At 39.5% G+C, this 20,629-nt stretch overlaps 1 protein-coding gene across 1 annotated transcript in view; it reads left to right on the forward strand.

Annotated features, from left to right (window-relative positions):
* COL28A1 (collagen type XXVIII alpha 1 chain) overlaps nucleotides 1–20,629 on the forward strand; it is a 182,446-nt gene that overhangs the window by 62,449 nt on the left and 99,368 nt on the right. The window contains exons 16-20 of the mRNA XM_070368820.1: nucleotides 1,309–1,377; nucleotides 5,986–6,054; nucleotides 8,574–8,642; nucleotides 17,153–17,224; nucleotides 17,960–18,028. Of these exons, the coding sequence (XP_070224921.1) occupies nucleotides 1,309–1,377; nucleotides 5,986–6,054; nucleotides 8,574–8,642; nucleotides 17,153–17,224; nucleotides 17,960–18,028 (348 nt within the window). The remainder of the gene's footprint in view (nucleotides 1–1,308; nucleotides 1,378–5,985; nucleotides 6,055–8,573; nucleotides 8,643–17,152; nucleotides 17,225–17,959; nucleotides 18,029–20,629) is intronic.

A 20,629-nucleotide genomic window follows, 5' to 3' on the forward strand; every position in this document is an offset into this window, starting at 1 on the left:
CCTCGATCTATAGCAAATCGTGATGGCTTTACTTGCAAAATCTATCTAGGATCTGAGCACTCCCCACCACCTTCACTCAACAGCCTGATCCAGGCCACAGTCATCTCTCATACGGACATCTCTTCCGTTTGTTCTCAATGTGGCTTGCAGAGTGAACGTTTGAAAACTAAGCCAGATCTTTTACTCCTCTGCTCAAATCCTCTAGTGGCTTCTCAGCTCACGTAGAGAAAAGCCAAAGCCCTCACAGTGGCCTAAAAGACCCTATCAGTTGCTCTGCCTGAGCCCACTGACACACGTCCCTGACTTCATCTTCCACTGCTTTCCCTCATGCTCACCAGCTCCAGCCACATTGTCTCCTTGCTGTTTCTGGAATGTTCTAGGCATCTTCCTTGCATGGATGTTTGCTTTGCCTGGAATGCTTCTCCTCCAAGTTTCTACCTGGTTTACCCCTCTCATCAGTGAGACCATCCTCAATCACCTTTCCCCAGATTGCAGCTATCTCTCCATTCCTCCATTTATTTTTCTCTTTAGCGTGTACCATCATTCAGCATACTATTATTTCTTCTGTCTTGTTTATTATCTTCTGTGTTCCCCAAGAAAATGAAAGATCTATGAAGAAAGAGAGTTTTGTCTGTTTTGGTCACTGCTATTTCCCCATGTTGGAGCAATTCCTAGCACACAATAAACACTAAACAAAATATTTGTGGAAATACACAGAGAAAGGATGAATGATATTGTTCTCACTGATAACTCTCACTTTATTTCTCAAAATTATTCATGGAATAAGAAGGTGAAGTTCTTTCATTTTGCTGCACTTACCTTAGATAATTTCTTAAGCTTTAAAATGTTTTAAAAAAGTTTTAAAATTTTTGTTAAGATTTGGAGGAAAAAGGTATTTAGAAATTTAAAAAATATTATTCTTTAATTCCTTTCTCAAATACTGATCTTCTTACATCCTATGAATTTTATATGTTTTAAATATTTAAATATTTCTATGATCTTAACAAGAAGTGTTTGTGTCATTATAAAAACAATTTTTGAATTTTTGGTTTCTCTATGGAAAAATGATTGATGAATATAAGCTGGTGCAAACATACACCATTTTTGACCAAATAGTGAAAACATTATTCACTATTTTGGCAAATTTGAACCATACACTATTTAAAAGCAATGGTGTTTTGTAACTTTCCATGTTGAACTTCTTTATGGTTTAAAAGATAGACTTTAATCCATCATATTGCAAGATTAGCAAAGTGTGAAAGAATGAGGTTAGCTGTATTCTTAAATTTCTGGCTTATTTCTACACAGGGGGATATGGGACCTGTGGGACCCCAAGGACTGATGGGCATCCCTGGAATTGGGAGTCAAGGGGAACAGGTAATTGCTGCTTTCTCTCTTTCTCTTTCATACAGAACATTCTGGCCTAAAGCTGGTGTTCACTGAAGGCCAGTCCGGCAAACAGCTATAAGTACATTTGATAGTGGAATTGCAATGGTGTTGGCTCAGATGGTAAAGCATCTGTCTACAATGAGGGAGACCTGGGTTCGATCCCTGGGTCGGGAAGATTCCCTGGAGAAGGAAATGGCAACCCACTCCAGTACTCTTGCCTAGAAAATCCCATGGATGGAGGAGCCTGGTGCAGGCTACTGCCCATGGGGTCGCAAAGAGTTGGACACGACTGAGCGACTTCACTTTCACTTTCATCCAAACAGGTATGTAGGAAGGGATAAGATGGTTCCAGAAGATTCTAGTTTTGAGAACTTACAAAGACTTAAAAAATAAATCGTGTGTTTCTTGGTGCTGTGACTGTTAACATTAAAGCCAATTTACAGGATGAGGGTTTTGGAGCTTTTAGTTTCCCAAGGGAAACGAAATATTTTATTAACCTGGTGGGTTGTGTTTGCTTTTCCCCTTGAATCTTTATGACTGATGAAATCCCATTCTGTTCTGACGCCAGTAGAGTAGTATTTCCCATTTTCTAGCCACATAGCAATCTAAAAAAAAAAAAAAAAACCCTAAACAAGGCCCAGCATTAGAGGCACTCACTTTACTGAAGGGGCACCATTCCTGAATAGAAGCAAACCACAGAGCAGGTTTATAAATGACTCTTGGTCCCTCTTGGTCAGAAGAAAGGAAAGATCTGTGAGGCTGTCTCTGAATTTATGGCTGGAACCTCTTCCAAATTCTTCTGATTATAACTTTTCAAAAAGCGAGGCAATTTTGTTTAACTGAAATAATATGAATATAACATTACTGTCTACCTATATGATCTCATTTAATCAAAGTGACCAACAAATCCAAATTTATTTTGAATGTCCTCTTGTGTAGAAAGTGGCAAAAAGTTTAAAATTTATGATTATGGTTTAAATTATTCCATTGCCTAGTGAACAAATAGTACTTCCTTTATCTAGGATGGGTGGCTCAAACTGTAAAGAATCTGCCTGCAATGTGGGAGACCCAGGTTTTATCCCTGGATTGGGAAGATCTCCTGAAGAACAGAATGGCTACCCACTCCAGTATTCTTGCCTGGAGAATTTCATGAATAGAGGAACCTGGTGGACTACAGTCCATAGGGTTGCCGAGTTGGACACGACTGAACAACTAACACTTATCTAGAATAGGGAGAGAAGGATAAAAAAGGAGATAATTGAGAATATCATTATTGACATAAATTCTTGAGTTTATTTTTAATTATATGCTAATTAATCAGTATTTTTTGTTGTTAATTCGAGCAACAGCCAAGTTGGATATTACTCCTTTTTCTGTTTCCTTCCCCTTGGTAACGGTCCTAGTATAATACATCAGGAGGATTAAGGTGCAGGAGAAGCCAAGATGAATCTGTATATAAATATTTAGATAATAATTAAGAGCTGTTGTTTTTGGACTACATAAGGATCATGGTTTGACTATGCCACCAGGCATTCTCCAGCTTTGTCGTTTTCTTTGCTAGTTTCAGCAAGCTCCTGATCCTGGAAGTGACCATGCTGTTACATCCTGGGTTTTGTGGTGTTCCTGGTGCTGAGTCACCATTGTGGGGCTGAAAATGAGGTTCAAAGAAAGCCAAGTCTTTTCAGATGCTGTTTCTCAGTGGAAGTTGTTCTACAGCTTGAAAAGGAAAAAAAAAAAACCAACACACCTCTTTGACTTCTGCTTTCTCAGCCTCTTCTTTTCTTGTTCAAGAGTAAAAACCTTTCAAGGTGTATGTGACCATATGGAGCTGACTCCTACTGGGTAGGAAATTGAATGCAATATGTCATTTGTAAACTGAACAAGAAAAAAACTTGTTTACCCTTTTAAGACAAGGGATTTATATTCTATTTAAATTTAACCTCTTCACAGGCGGTTACCCATTTTTCTTCTTATCCTTACTATAACATGCTTACCCATTGAATTACTGTTATTGTTAAATCTTCTCACTTTTCTTATAGACATTAATTTTCCCACTCATCTGTTTCTGGGGGAACTTCTGTTTCCAGCAACATGTTTACAATCTCTCTCAAGTGGCCTCTGCAGATTTTCATTAAATATTTAGAGGCTTTACTACTTCAAATATCTTATAAAATAAAGTGAAATATAAGTAACCACATATACATGTGTACATGCCTATATGCACATATGTTTTTAATTTTTTGGATCCTAACATGGTACTTGTAGACTGTTGTAAAAGTCAGGAAGGATTCCCTTCTTATAATGGTTCAATGCCTGGAAAATCCCATGGACGGAGGAGCCTGGTAGGCTGCAGTCCATGGGGTCGCTGAGAGTCGGACACGACTGAGCGACTTCACTTTCACTTTTCACTTTCATGCATTGGAGAAGGAAATGGCAACCCACTCCAGTGTTCTTGCCTGGAGAATCCCAGGAACAGGGCAGCCTGGTGGGCTGCTATCTATGGGGTCACACAGAGTCGGACACGACTGAAGTGACTTAGCATAGCATAGCATAAATCCTGAACCTTAGCTTCCTTAAATTGTTCAAAGTGCTTCATCTTCATTAACCTGAGAAAAAGGGAATGATATCTGTACTTAAAAAATGAACAAGCAGATGTATCATCTAGCTGGAGAAAATAGGATCACATTTTTCATAAAATTATCATGTATTTGCAGCCATTTTTTACATAATCGTGACCTGTGGGGGATAAATAAAACGAAGTCTTAGTTTTTCTTTCATCATCCCTTTAAATTTTTTATCAATGGGGAAAGTTTTTTCTTTTTCCTACCACAGAAAAAATATTGCCATCAGGCTACAGACTTTCCTATCACTTTTAGGTAAGAGTAAGTTATAGGATCACCTCTAGGGGTTTCCATGGTGGCTCAGGGGTAAAAGAATGTGCCTCCAATGAAGGAGATGTGGCAGGAGCTGCGGGTTCGATCCCTGGGTCAGGAAGATTCCCTGATAAGGAAATGACTAACCAACCCAGTATTCTTGCCTGGAAAATCCCATGGACAGAGGAGACTGGTGGGCTACAGTCCTTGGGGTCCCCAAAGAGTCAGACATGACTGAGTGACTAAACATACATAGGATTACCTCTAAATTTCAAGTCAGTTTTAATTGTGTAATACAAACTATTTAGTCAATGTATCAATTTTCCTTTTAATCTTCATTTATTTTATATGAGCTTGTGGTCCATGGGATAGAATGTACTTCTGATCCCTCCCAGGCTGAATCAAGGATGGGAGGATGGGAGCAGGCGGGAAGGGCATGGAGTCTTTCTTGGCTGGTCTATTGTCAGATGGCTTTGGGTCTTCTGGTCTTGACAGATGTTTGATGCTGACATTTTTCCCGGTGGGGTTCCTGCACTGCCACTCCTGGGACACCGACAAAGGACTCTCTTCCTCCAGCTGTTTCTCCCCATCAGCCTCTGCTTTTCTGGGAATATATTTACTCTATATGGACTCTCTCAGCTGGAGTTCCATTATTCTTCCAGGTCCTCTTGGACAGAAATCAAAGCAGTTCCAGGCCAACTCCAGGAATCTAGAGTACATCTGGTCCACAGGAAAAAAAACTTGCATGGCCTTTGCACTGACAAGCTCTGGATGCACGGGCTTACCCCACCCAGTCCTCTCTTGGCTATCACAGCATATTTTAGCTTTCTTTGGAACGAGTCAGACACTGGTCCATGGTGTTCCAAAAACTAAAATCAAGGTCTCCCAGAGGTTTCACTGATGTTCCCTTTCTATAATGTGGCAAACTTCTCCCCATTTTCTTCAAAGAAAACACTTTAGGAGACTTTTCTCTGGAGAAGACCTTATTAAATCCCATATCTTCTCCTTTTTTATACCCACAGTGTGAATGAGAGGCAAGTATTAGAACATTCTTCAGTTTTGTGTTTGCAGGCTTTTGCTTCTTAGAGCCTAGGTCAAATTTTCAATTTCACATCCTGATAGATATCCCTTGGTACAGCTAGGATACAGGTTTGCCTGTATGTAACTGAGAAGTGAAATAGGTTAATAAGATGAAACTGTATTTCTCCTGTTTAAAACTCCAAGCTGGTGTGTTTCCTCTGTTCATTAAGGTCTTCAGAGGTTCTGGCTTCTTCATTCGTGTTAGTCTGACATTCCAAAAGTGCTTTCCCCATCCACCTGATCCAGGATAGGCAGGCTCCGTGTCATCACTTCAGCAAGGGGGAGGGGAACAGGGATGGAGCGCTATATCCTTCCTTCAGCATGAAATTGCACAAATCCCCTCATTCACATCCCATTGGACAGAATCCAAGCAATACCCGCTGCAACAGGGATTAGGAAAGGTGGTTTTTACTCTAAGCAGAAATGCAGGCCAGTTAAAATTACTCTTACTATGGAAAAATGGTAGAATTGCATATTGTGGTTCCCCTAGCAGCCTCAGCCACCCATTCAATAAGTATTAACTGAGTACAAGTAATCAACTATGGGATGTGAACTGAACTTTTACTTTGGAGGATTTGAAACTTCTCTTGTTTAAATTCCTTCTTAATTTCACTAATATTATTCTTCAAATTTTATTTTAAAGGGAATCCAAGGTCCCATTGGCCCACCTGGTCCACAAGGGCCCCCAGGACAAGGCTCACCTGGTCCCAAGGTAACCTTCTAAATGAGAGAAGAGTTTAATCTATTTTCTAACTGTTGTTTTCTGGTCAGTGGCCAGTGCATTTGGAAGGCAGCAGAGGGGATGAACTTCAAAATCAGAGATCTCTATTTAATGCAAAATGCTACTGATATTCCTAATGGTCTAGAGAATGTAATGTGCATTCTTTATGCTCTTAGCAGCTTTCACATTTGTCCCTTGGCATCTGCTGGAAGGTTGATTTTAGGATTCCCACTCCCTTCCCCATATCAAAATCTTAGGATGCTCCAGTCCTTAATCTAGTCATATCTCCCTGTATTTAAAAAATCATCTCCAGATAACTTCTAATACCAAATACATTGTAAATATTACAAAGCGTTTAGTTGCTGGCATGTGGCAAATTCAGGTTTTGCTTTTGGAACTTTTTGGAATTTCTTTCCTGAGTATTTTCCAACCAAGGTTGGTTAAATTGTAGCAGAGTCCAAGCTCATACCACTTGCTGCATGAAGGGCCAGTAAGTCGAGAGGCACAGTGTTGGGGAGAGGAAAAACAACTTTTTTCAGAAAGCCAACAAACTGAGAAGATGGTATGCTAATGTTCTAAAGAACCATCCTAATTTGGGATAGAAACCAAGCTTCTTTATTGCTAGGGAAGGGGGAAGCTGGAAAGGGTTAAGATCAAGAAGAGAAGGATGACCACAGTGAGGGCCCAAGGAGGGTTGTGATAACATTTTGTTCTTGGTTAGTTGACCTGAGTCTGGTCCTGATGTTCCTATAAATCTTGACAAGACAATCATTATTTTTGTTCATACTTTCTTATCTCCTCATGTGAGGTAAGTTTGCATAACCTGTAATCTGCAAGCAGAACCCCTTTAGTAATTAACAAGTCTACATGCAGACCTGAGCAGAGGCTCATGACTCAGCGATTAAAGCAGCAGAACAGATAGGTACAATATGGAGTCAGAGATGCTAAGCTTCTACAAACAAAAGGCAGGTGGTGGAGGCAGATCTTAGTTCTTAAAGAACATCTCAGAGATATCCATCAGATTGTTATGCCAGTCCCTAAGACTTAAAGTTCCTAAAGAGAAGGAACTGCTTTATCCCTGAACGATTGTCAGTACTTTTCTTGTTTAACTGGTTTTCCTTTGTTTCTGCATTCCTTCTCTTCCCTAACTAGTAACTGCCTGTGCCTGCTCTTTGGAACTCTGGCCCAGGAGACTCAAGTCTATCTACAAACAAGAAGTAGGGGAAATGGAGGAGCTTTTGAACCCAGGAGGGGTCCACAGGGTCCTGCTCAGTTTCAATCCCCCCGTTTCTTTGATACTTCTTAACCCTAATGGGAACAGCGCAGACAAGAAAGGGAATAATAAAGTTTTGGACAGAGAGGTTAATCACAAACTCATCAGAGGGACTTAATTTTATGGGGACTCTTTCAAATCCACAAATGTGGAACCGGTGGCTACCGAGGAGGCAGACTATACTTCCACATCTCAATTTATTGTTTTTATTACTTTTACTTGTGAGACCTTATTCAAGCAACTCAAGCAGTAATATCAGTAGAGGTTACTGTGGGTTGGCTAGTTTTTATTCTCACCAATGATCACACAGTAGGTCCGACAACCAAAATATTTAAAGATACAGAGTCAGAAATACCTAGCCAATAAAAGTTTTCTATGAACTTGGAGGCAATTTATGTTCTAATTTAGAAGATAAATTATTTATCCTTATTTATCCTTTGGGGAGAAGCATGACACTGTTTAACCAGCTGTCCTTAATGTTGCTTCAAAGAATCACTAAGCATTATTAAATCAACACTTCTCTGAGCGTTTCCCTTGTGGCTCCCCTGGTGGCTCAGCTGGTAAAGAATCCGCTTGCAATGTGGGAGACCTGAGTTCAATCCCTGGGTTGGGAAGATCCCCTGGAGAAGGGAAAGGCTACCCACTCCAGTATGCTGGCCTGGAGAATCCATGGACTGTATAGTCCATGGGGTCGCAAAGAGTTGGACACGACTGAGTGACTTTCACTTCACTTCTCTGAGAGTACCTTCCTTTCAGTAGATTCCTTCGAGAGTCCCCTGTGAGAAGTAGCTCAATAGAATACAGTTACTGTCCTTGAAATTTCTGATTTGAGGTCAATGGTGAAAGCTCAGGTTGTTCTCTCTGGTTAGGATACTGCTTTGGATCAGCGGTAATCTTGGTTTCTCATGTGTCAATTATAGTTGCTGTGGATTGTAACTGCTGATCTTTTTCACGTGCCCTTCCTGGGGACTCAAAGTCAATTTTGAGTATTATACACAGCCTGTCTTTTAAATCAGACCATATATACATATATATGTACATATATCTATTTGCCTGAAATATATCTATATTTGAATAGATAAATGCATATATACACATATGTGAATGGAGTATATGAAACTCAGTTTTATCTTATTTTGCTGATATGTTTTGCTCTTAGGAGATCAAAGGTAAGGTATGTGTTATTTTTATTTTGGTGCTAGAGTCAAATACTCTTCAAATACTCTTTCCTCACTAGGGAGAAGTTGGCCAGATGGGCCCTACAGGCCCTAGAGGACCAGTGGGGCTCGGAGTACAAGGTCCAAAGGTGAGTTGTCTAAGCTGCTGCTGCTGCTGCTAAGTCGCTTCAGTCGTGTCCGACTCTGTGCGACCCCATAGACGGCAGCCCACCAGGCTCCCCCGTCCCTGCGATTCTCCAGGCAAGAACACTGGAGTGGGGTGCCATTTCCTTCTCCAGTGCATGACAGTGAAAAGGGAAAGTGAAGTCGCTCAGTCGTGTCTGACTCTCTGCGACCCCATGGACTGCAGCCCACCAGGCTCCTCCATCCATGGGATTTTCCAGGCAAGAGTCCTGGAGTGGGGTGCCATTGCCTTCTCCTGTCTAAGCTAGTTATCATAAGCTAATTTATGTCATATTATGTAAAGCTTCATTTATATCCAGAGGAGAATATTTATTCAGAAGAGAGTCTCATGCTTAACTCATATGGTTTAAGAAGAACCAAAACATTAGTTTATTTTAATGATGACTGTGTTTCTATTATTAATTAATTAGCGTTAGAGGTCCTCTTTCACCTCTTTCAGAGTGATTCTTTAAGAACATTGTTGCCTGCCATATTATAAAAGTTTAGTAGAATTTCACTAAAGCTTACTTCCCTTCTCTTGTTTTGTGGCTGGCTCCTTCTCATCCTTCAGGTCTCAGCTCAAAAGATACTTCCTCAAAATTCATTTACTAAACCTAAAGTATGTCTACCCCACTACTGTTACCCAGTTATTTAAAAGCACACTTTTTGTTCCCCTTGATTTTACCACTTAACTTGCATGTTTTTTGAATTACTCTTCATTGTACTACACCCTCTAGAAACATGCTGCCCTCTAGAAACGGCAGGCACTTGCCACATGGCGTTACTGAATACTTGACATGTGGCTGGTATGAACTAAGAGTTTGCTACAAAGGTACTATACACTCTGGATTACAAAGCTTGGTACAAAAAATGAATGTAAACTATATGATTAATATATTTGTATATGGAGTACATGTTGAAATGACAAAATTTCAGATGTATTAAGTAAAATATATTATTAGAATTGTCTTTATTTGTTTTTTTTAAAGTTGTAAGTGTGGCTATTAATAAAATTATAATCACATATATGGCTTGCTTTATATCTCCATTGAACAGTAATACCCCACTGGGGCAGGGGCTCTGTTTCCTTTTCTTCTTTATTAATAAATCCTCAGTTTGAGGGACACAATAGGTACTCAATAAGTGCTGATGAATAATAAATGAATCCTTGTTTTACCCTTTACAATTTCGATAACTCATCCTGAAGGCATCTAGAATCTGGCAAGCCATGCTGAGGATTAATATCCATCATTGTTCTGAAGTCACCGTCATGATTCTTAAGAGAGTTTGGGTATTAAAATAATATGTAAGATACAGTCTAAGACAAATATGTACAAATTTCATTTACATAAACATATAATTGCAAGAGACAAAAAATATACTAATAGAGTGATAATAGCTGCCGTTTGCTGAATGGTTTTGCTGTCATACAATGTGCTAAGTACTAAATATGCCATGTACATATACATGTATATACATATATATGTTTATGTCTATACGTGTCTATAGTATATATGTGTATATATACATATTATGTCATTTCACGCCAATTTCAGAGGGGCCATATAGGGTAGCAAGACTATGAGGCACTTAGACTACCTGAATTCAAATCCCAATCTTGCACTAAATAGACATGTAATCTTAAGCTTCTCTCATTTTAAAAAATGAAATACTTAAAATACACTCCCTACTGTAGAGAATAACAAAGAACACCCATGTATTCCACAACCCAGCTTTATCAAGTATCAACATTTTGCCACATGTATTCTAAAATGTTTTAAAGAAGTATTGCAGAGATAGCTGAAGGTCTCTGTCTGTGCTCCCCAATTCTGCTGTCCCCTCTTCCCTCCCCAGACATAATCATTATCATGAATTTAGTGTTTATCATTCTTTCAAAGTTTATATGATTTTCCCACAATTTTATTCATAAGCCATATATTGCTTGTTTGTATTCTTGAACTTTACATAATATATCATTCAGCAATATATTTATACTCAGCCTTGTGTCTCGTGTTTTTATATGCCTTTGCTTCAGTTTAATTGCTTTGCAATACTACACTGTATGAGAATACTTCATTACTGATGGACATTTAAATTGCTTTCTATTTTGTGCATTTGCTAATAATGCTGCCATAAACATTCTCTGGGTTTCGTCTTGTGTAAGGATATAAATTTCTCCTATCAGTAGATGACAGATTGCTGTGAATTGGAAGATCACAGAGTATACAAGTTTTCAGTTTTCATATTGTGAAAATTCTGCTCCAAATAGACAATGGGTACAGTGTTCGGACCAGATTATCTTCCTTCCAGCAACAGACAGCAATGCCCTTTTCGCTACATTCTTGCCAGTGTGAAATGTGTAAAAAAAAAAACATCTCATTGGTTCAGTTCTTATTCCCTGATATCTAACTGAACAGTTTTTGACTGTTTAATGGACCTCGGTTTTTCTTTTTTATAAATTCCTGTAGATGCTCATTTTTTGGATACTGAGTATTCCTCTCAGAGCTTAAGATACGGTTTGCCTTTTTCACTTTACTTAGAGGGCTTTTCAGTGCATAGAAGTTTTCGATTTTGATGTATTTCTATCCCTTTATGGTTTGGGTTTTTGGAATATTATTTTAAAACATGTCTTGACCCTAAAGTCATAATATATTTTTACTTATTTTCTTTTGAAAATGTCAGTGTTTTACTTTTTAAAATTTACATCTTTAATACACTTGGAATTTATTTTTGTGGCTAGGACAAGGTAGGAAATCTAGTTTTCCCTATATGATAACCAAATATCCTAGCATCAGTTATTAAATTGCCACACTGACTTGTAATACCTCCAGTGTTATGTATCAAGTTTCTATATGTGTGAATATCAGTGCCTGAGTTCTTTATGACACTCCATTTGCCTATTAATATCTCTCAGTGCTACTATCTCTCTGTCTGGATTATGATAGATTTATAATGTTTTATCATCCATAGGGAAAATACTGTCATCTTCTTCCCTGGCTATTCTTGGTTCTAATATATACATTTTAGAAATGGCTTGTCAAATTTGACAAAATATTCCATCAGAGTTTTTGAAATTGCACTGAATCTTCAGATTAAACATTGAGTCTTTCAAACCACAGAGTAAAACTCTCTACTTTTTCACAAAAATAGTTTTCATTTTATCCATAAACATCTTCTACTTTTTTTAGTTAAAAAGGTACCTTGGGTACATTTTTATGATTGTGAATTGTTTCTTTTTTTTGTACTTTTCAATTAACTATAACGTGTCTATAAGGAAAGTCAGTTGAGTTCAGTTCAGTCACAAGGTTGTGTCCAACTCTTTGCGGCCCCATGAATCACAGCACACCAGGCCTCCCTGTCCATCACCAATTCCCAGAGTTCACTCAGACTCACGTCCATTGAGTCAGTGGTGCCATCCAGCCATCTCATCCTCTGTTGTCCCCTTCTCCTCCTGCCCTCAATCCCTCCCAGCATCAGAGTCTTTTCCAACGAGTCAACTCTTTGCATCAGGTGGCCAAAGTACTGGAGTGTCAGCCTCAGCATCATTCCTTCCAAAGAAATCCCAGGGCTGATCTCCTTCAGAATGGACTGGTTGGATCTCCTTGCAGTCCAAGGGACTCTCAAGAGTCTTCTCCAACACCACAGTTCAAAAGCATCAATTCTTTGGCACTCAGCTTTCTTCACAGTCCAACTCTCACATCCATACATGACCACTGGAAAAACCATAGCCTTGACTAGATGGACCTTTGTTGGCAAAGTAATGTCTCTGCTTTTGAATATGCTGTCTAGGTTGGTCATAACTTTTCTTCCAAGGAGTAAGCGTCTTTTAATTTCATGGCTGCAATCACCATATGCAGTGATTTTGGAGCCCCCCAAAATAATCTGACACTGCTTCCACTGTTTCCCCATCTATTTCCCATGAAGTAATGGGACCAGATGCCATGATCTTTGTTTTCTGAATGTTGAGCTTTAAGCCAACTTTTTCATTCTCCACTTTCACTTTCATCAAGAGGCTTTTTAGTTCCTCTTCACTTTCTGCCATAAGGGTGGTATCATCTGCATATCTGAGGTTATTGATATTTCTCCTGGCAATCTTGATTCCAGTTTGTGCTTCTTCCAGTCCAGCATTTCTCATGATGTACTCTGCATGTAAGTTAAATAAGCAGGGTGACAATATCCAGCCTTGACGTACTTCTTTTCCTATTTGGAACCAGTCTGTTGTTCCATGTCCAGTTCTAACTGTTGCTTCCTGACCTGCATATAGGTTTCTCAAGAGGCAGGTCAGGTGGTCTGGTATTCCCATCTCTTTCAGAATTTTCCACAGTTTATTGTGATCCACACAGTCAAAGGCTTTGGCATAGTCAATAAAGCAGAAATAGATGTTTTTCTGGAACTCTCTTGCTTTTTCCATGATTCAGCAGATGTTGGCAATTTGATGTCTGCTTCCTTTGCCTTTTCTAAAACCAGCTTGAAGTTCACGGTTCACGTATTGCTGAAGCCTGGCTTGGAGAATTTTGAGCATTCCTTTACTAGCGTGTGAGATGAGTGCAATTGTGCAGTAGTCTGAGCATTCTTTGGCATTACCTTTCTTTGGGCTTGGAATGAAAACTGACCTTTTCCAGTCCTGTGGCCACTGCTGAGTTTTCCAAATTTGCTGCAATATTGAGTTGCAGCACTTTCAGGATTTGAAATAGCTCAACTGGAATTCCATCACCTCCACTAGCTTTGTTCATAGTGATGCTTTCTAAGCAACAGATATTTATATTCTTTGCAGCCAAAGATGGAGAAGCTCTGTACAGTCAGCAAAAATAAGACCGGGAGCTCACTGTGGCTCAGATCATGAACTCCTTATTGCCAAATTCAGACTTAAATTGAAGAAAGTAGGGAAAACCACTACACCATTCAGGTATGACCTAAATCAAATCCCTTATGATTATACAGTGGAAGTGAGAAATAGATTTAAGGGGCTAGATCTGATAGAGTGCCTGATGAACTATGGAAGGAGGTTCATGACATTATACAGGCGACAGGGATCAAGGCCATCCTCATGGAAAAGAAATGCAAAAAAAAGCAAGAATGGCTATCTGGGGAGGCCTTACAAATAGCTGTGAAAAGAAGAGAAGTGAAAAGCAGAGGAAAAAAGGAAAGATATAAACATCTGAATGCATAGTTCCAAAGAATAGCAAGAAGAGATAGAAAGCCTTCCTCAGGGATCAATGCAAAGAAATAGAGGAAAACAACAGAATGGGAAAGACTAGAGATCTCTTCAAGAAAATTAAAGATACCAAGGGAAAATTTCATGCAAAGATGGGCTCGATAAAGGACAGAAATGGTAGGGACCTAACAGAAGCAGAAGATATTAAGAAGAGGTGGCAAGAATACACAGAAGAACTGTACAAAAAAGAGCTTCACAACCCAGATAATCACGATGGTGTGATCACTGACCTAGAGCCAGACATCCTGGAATGTGAAGTCAAGTGGGCCTTAGAAAGCATCATGTCTATTAACAAGTTTTAATTTTCCTTTGGTTTCTTGAACATATGGAATGCAGTATAATAACTGTCCTAATGTTATTCATGAATTCTATCCCCTGTGTTATGTTTCTGCAGCTTTTCTGAATCCTCAATAGCTTTTGATTCACTGCCAAACATTGTGAAGTTTACCTTTTTAGGTGCTAGATATTTTTTGTATTCCTATAAATATTTTTGAGCTTTTTTTCTTAGATGCTTTTTCTTAGATGCTTCTACATTACTTGAAAACAGTAATGCTCAAAGCATTCTGATCTTGCTTTTAAGATTTGTTAGGTAGGACAGGAGCGGTATCTAGTCTGGGGCTAATTTTCCCCCACTACTAAGGCAGTACTCTTTAAAGAACTCATCTATGCCCTCAGCACTGTGAAGTTTTGTCTTGCCGCTGGGAGCAGGCACCATATCTCTCCTGCCTCAGTTCTCTGATCCTTTCGAGTGGTTGTTTTCATGGCCTGGGGTAATTTCTTCACTCTGTGCTGAACAGTATTCACTTAAACACTCAAGGGGGATGCTCAGTAGATCTTCATCGCTCTCTTCATGTCACACCTTCCTCTCTGGTAATCTATTTTGTGAATTTTTGATATCTTGGCTTATCCAGACTCTTAGCTTTGTCGCCTTAAATTAGAGAGACTTCTGGACTTTCCCTGGATTCTCTCTCCCTGAACAATGGCCTGGAAACTTTATCCAGATAGTAAACTTGGGAAACTGTAGCAGGAATGTCACTGTTTCATGTATTTTATCTGCTTTTTTAGTTGCATCAGGTGGGAAGTTAAATCTGGTTCCTATTCTTCCAAGGCTTCCCTGGTGGCTTAGGTGGTAAAGTATACGCCTGCAATGCAGGAGACCTGGGTTCAACCCCTGAGTCGGAAAGATTCCCTGGAGAAGAGAATGGCAACCCACTCCAGTATTCTTGCCTGGAGAATCCATGGACGGAGGAGCCTTGGAGGCTACCGTCTATGGGGTCGCAAACAGTTGGACATGACTGAGCAACTAACACACACACACACACACACACACACACAAATTCTTTCATTTACATGAGAACCTGAAGTTGGAATCTTTTTCTTAGGTAGACTGGTCTATAATTTAGTTTTCTTATCTTGTATGGTTTTTTAAATCAAAGTTTTATTAGCCTCATAAAATAAATTGGATAGAGTTCCCTCTTTTTCTATGTTTTAGAAACAAGAGAGGGGATATCTGTTCTTCAGATGTTTAAAAATTTAGTAAGTTTGACTGGAAAGTCAACTAAGCCTGTGATCCTGGAGGGAGAGGAAGTCCAGACTTGCAATTACTGACTGAATTTATTTAATTGCATTGGTTTATTTAGCTTTTCCATTCCTTCTTATGTCATTTATGTAATTTATATTTTTCTTGAAGATTATCCATGTATTAATGTTTCCAATATATTTGTTTGAGATTATCACAGAAATTTTCTATAACTAAAATTTTTCTATGTATATAGATTCACCTTTCATTCCTAATACTGTTTTTTTATGCCTTTTCTTTTACAAATATTTATCATTACAGTTTATTTCTTTTCTTAGTATGTTTAAGTTTTTATTACCTTTTAATTTTGTTATTCTTCTTGATTTTTGCCAGCAAGTTTATGATTTTCTCTCATTTTTATTATATCCTACTATTTACTTTTGCAGAAGGAAATGGCCACCCACTTCAGTATTCTTGCCTGAAGAACTCCACGGCGGACGAGCCTGGTAGGCTACAGTCCATGGGGTTGCAAAGAGTCGGAGATGCTGCTGCTGCTAAGTCACTTCAGTCGTCTCTGACTCTGTGTGACCCCACAGACGGCAGCCACCAGGCTCCCCCGTCCCTAGGATTCTCCAGGCAAGAACACTGGAGTGGGCTGCCATTTCCTTCTCCAGAGTCGGAGATGACTGAGCAACTAATATTACTATCACTACTATTTACTCTTAGGTTCACTGTGCTTTTTTCACTAGTTTTTAAACTTGAGTTTAGTTGAAATGATTTTTCATTATTTTCAATATTTTTTGCTCTGAATACATGCAGTAAGGACACATTTCCCTGGAGAAGGAAATGGCAGCCCACTCCAGTGTTCTCGCCTGGAGAATCCCACAGACAGAGGAGCCTGGCGGGCTACAGTCCATTGGTTTGCAAAGAGTCAGACATGACTAAACAACAAGGACAGCGTTATACTGTTTGATACTATCATGTGTTTTCTCTGAACATTTTAAAGGACTTAAATTATAAATTGACTTCAAAGAGGGTATAATAAGTGAATTTTACAGTTCGAAGCAATGTTTGGGTCCCCATTATTTCATCTCATTTTTACACTAGTTTTTAGGGGCTGCTGTCACAAATTACCACAAATTTCTTAACATAACAGAAATTTATTTTCTCACGGTTCTAGAGGCTAAAAGTAAAAAATCAAGGTGTCTGCAGGGCCACACTTTCTCCAAAACCTATCAGGGACAATTTTCCTCTGCCTCTTAGCTTCTGGTGGTGGCCAATCCCTGGCATTCCTTGGCTTGTAGCTATATTACTCTAATCTTGGCTCTCTTGTCACATGGGGTTCTCCCTATGTGTCTGTCTTCACATTATATTTTCCTCTCATAAGGATACCAGTCACACTGGATTAGGACCCACAATAATGACCTCATGTCAACTTTGTTACCAAATAAGGCCCATTCACTGGTGCCAAGGTTTAGGACTTCAACATATCTTTTAGGGGAGGGAGCTGGTCACAGTTTAACTGATAATAAACAACATAATCCAAAACTGAGATCTGGAGATGTTAAGTAATTTGCCCAAGGTCAAGTAGCTTAATGACTGTTAATTACTATTCAGATTTCCCTGCTCCTAGGCTTTTCTCAGATATTGTAATAAGATGCATCCCACTGCAAGTACCTTAAAGTGAAGTTCCATGATAAATGTGAGCTTCTGGGAAATAAAAATCTCTCCTTATCCACCAGGGGGAGCCAGGCTCAATAGGGCTACCAGGACAGCCAGGAGTACCAGGAGAAGATGGAGCTGCAGGGAAGAAGGTAACACTGTTTTCCATATTATTGGAATAAAACTATTAAACCACATATATCTTGGTCCTGCAAGAGCTCAAATGAAACCATTCAAGACGAACTTAGTCTCTTTAAGAAAATAATATCCCACAACTCTAAATTTCCTTTTTCACTTAGTCCAGATAAAAGAGCACCAATTCAAAGCCCAAGTAAGTATCTTACGACCTCTGTCTTTTCTCTGGTGTTTTGGCCATGGTGTTCCAGGGACCTACTCCCTTTGGGATTCCTAGAAAGCACTTTTATTTAAAGTTTGAGAAAAAGGCTTTTTTTCCTCCCCTCCAAAAAGGAAAAGTCTGTAAATGTATTCAGGAAGTAAGGCCATTATAAAGATTTCCTGAAATATTTTGAGTTGACATTTGAAATACTCATTTTTCAATATAAGTAGAGAAAAACAGCAGATGGTAAGGCTGAAGGTCTTTCTTGTTTTTTCAAAAAACAAACCACCAAATGTGAACGAAGAGCCAAAAGAAAGTGAGCTTATTGCTTTGGCAACTGGCTGGGAAATTGGACTTTTTCACAATATTTCAGCTGCTCTGAGCTAAACTGAAGTTTGATATTAAATTATTCATGTTGGTAAACTTCCAAATTAAATTTGAGACTAGAGTGAAGGTCTTTTCTGTACTGGAGGATCCAAGCAGAGACAAGGCGGGTGTATTCACATTGGCTATGCAGGATCAACTAAGACACTGGTGCCATTTTCTCTAGGGAGAAGCAGGGCTTCCGGGGGCAAGAGGCCCTGAAGGACCACCTGGGAAAGGACAGCCTGGCCTCAAGGTATGGAATCCACAGTGGTAGGGGAAGGGAAGCAGACGGCTGAGTTCTGGTCTTGATAAGAAGAAGCCAGCTTAGGAGAAATTTGATGTTATTCTTGCTATGTCAAAGACGTTTACTTCTGGCTTAAAATTATGGCCACTAGCTTTTGAGCTTTGCTAGACAGCAAGTATGTATTATTCATCTTCATTTTCCTAACATCTGTCACAAAACCAAGCTTATAGGAAGAGTTCAACACATGTTTTCTTAATAAACAGCCAAGTTGACATTTAAAAAACACACACACAGTAAGGGAAAAGAAGACTTGGGATACATCCTTGAGACATCAAAGTCCATAATTTTTTTTTTCAAATGTTTATACAATCTCACAGAGTAGTAAGAAATATAACCTGATGAAGTGGCACTTTCACAACATGGCATAGATTTATTCAACACATTTTAGAAACACTTGTTGAATAATATCTTTATATGTCAATAGGAAAACACCCAAATTCATCAATAAGACCTACAACCTCTAAGGTGTCAGATATTACTACAGTTCTTAGGTGCAGTCATCAATACCCATATAAATTTTCTGAAGAATTATATATGAGCAAAGTAAAAATAAAATCCATATACTTACTAGTGTTCTATTTTTAATTCTATTAAAACAGTAATTGATAGCTTAGATGTCTACGTATTATTAAAAATATTGGCTAAAATTGAGTCATTAGCCTTAAACATGAGAATGTGAAATATAAATGTATTTGTAGCATTTCAAATATTTTAAATGTTTAAAATTTAAAACTGACTAACCAGACTATGAGATCTGGTTTTTTTGGCAAGGGGGTGGGGGGCACGGTGGGCAGCAGGGAGTGGAAACATACACAGAGAGTTCCCTTCTAACATCAGGCAAAAAGTACTTTTAGAGATGATTGCCGATTAACATTCAGGAGAACTAATGTTTCCCTGAATATACTTTTGGAAAATAGGCCCTTTAAGTTAATAATTGAAGCTGTGGGGATGAAAGACAGCTCTGAGAAAGAGAGCTAAGGTTGGAGTCCTGCATTTTACAGCAGCTGGAGAGAGAGAGCATTCCGTACAGCATGAAGACAGGCTGAATCCAGAGTACCATGTTAGGGGAGCCGAGGAGGAAGGGCTCCAAGAAGAAAGCAATGGGTGGTGTCAAATACACCAGCAGAGCAAGGAAAATATGCGTGAACTGGATTTCTGGCATCGAGGGGATATGGGGCTTGTAGAAGGCTATTGCAGAAGAGTGGTAGGCAAGAATATGTTATATATCAAAGCAGTCAGTGTGTGGTGCTGGCTCTTTACTACATTTAGGTGGATCTGGGCTTCCGTGATGGCTCAGATAGTCAAGAATCCACCTGCAATGTGGGAGACCTGGGTTTGATCCCTGGGTGGGGAAGATCCCCCTGGAGGAGGGCATGGCAACCCACTCCAGGATTCTGGCCTGGAGAATCTGCATGGACGGAGGAGCCTGGCCATATAGTCCATGAGGTCGCAAAGAGTCAGACATGATGGAATGACTAAACACACACATACTGCTGTTGGCTTCTGGGATCATTTAGGTCAGTAAGTTAAATATGGTACTGAAGAGGAGAACATAAAGAGTTGGGGTAGATTTCGATGCTATTGGCAGATGATAATGACATGATAAGTGACATTTGGATATTTAACAGTTTTTTAAATTAGCTGCCATCACTGCCCTCCATTAGTACGGGTACTAGGGAGTTGTCTGCATGTTTGTGGATTCTATAGGTCTCTCTTCTTTTTAGTGGAGTGTCTGCACTGCTGATGACCTTGGTATAGGCCAGTGGTTCTCAGGGCACAGCCCCTGGAACAGCAGTGTCAGTGTCACCTGGGAATGTGTCAGAAATGTAAATTATTGGGCTCTACTACAGACCTAGTAAATAAGAAACTCTGGATGGGGGGCCCAGAAATCTCCAGGTGATTCTTATGCATGTTTAGGTTTGAAAACGGTGGTATAGTCATTTATGTCATAAATATTGGACAGCCTCATGGTAAAGAATCTGCCGGCAGTGCAGGAGACCCAAGTTCAATTCCTGGGTCTGGAAGATCCCCTGGAGATGGGAATAGCTACCCACTCCAGTATTCATGCCTGAAAAATCCCTTGGATAGAGGAACCTGGTGGGCTATAGCCCATGGGGTCACAAAGAGTTGGACACAATTGAGTGACTAACACCTTCAGCTACATACCCCAAGAAATTCTTTTGTTGAGCTGGGCACATGCTTAGCTATGGTGCCCTGGAGTTGAGCCCTAGGGTAAGGATAGTTCTGGGATGCTCTGAGGCTTCTGGTTGAAGGTAACAAAGTTCTCTGGCGGGGAGCACTGGTGTACACAACCCTGCTGGGGAACACGAGGCAATGTGTTGCTCTGCACTGGGTTAATGCTCACTCATCTTTCTACCAATTGAATTACTGGCCTCCTTGGGGAGAAAGAATTAAACTCCATGGAGGAAGAACCAGGGCTGATTTTTTAAATGTCTCCTTTTATGTTTCAAAACTGAAATAGCACAGAACCTGAAAAACAGTGTGGAAAAGCAAAAGTGGCTTTCTTCTTCGAAACTGTGACTGTCTCAG

This window comes from Bos mutus, chromosome 4, assembly GCF_027580195.1.
Source record: "Bos mutus isolate GX-2022 chromosome 4, NWIPB_WYAK_1.1, whole genome shotgun sequence".
Taxonomy (NCBI): Eukaryota; Metazoa; Chordata; class Mammalia; order Artiodactyla; family Bovidae; genus Bos; species Bos mutus.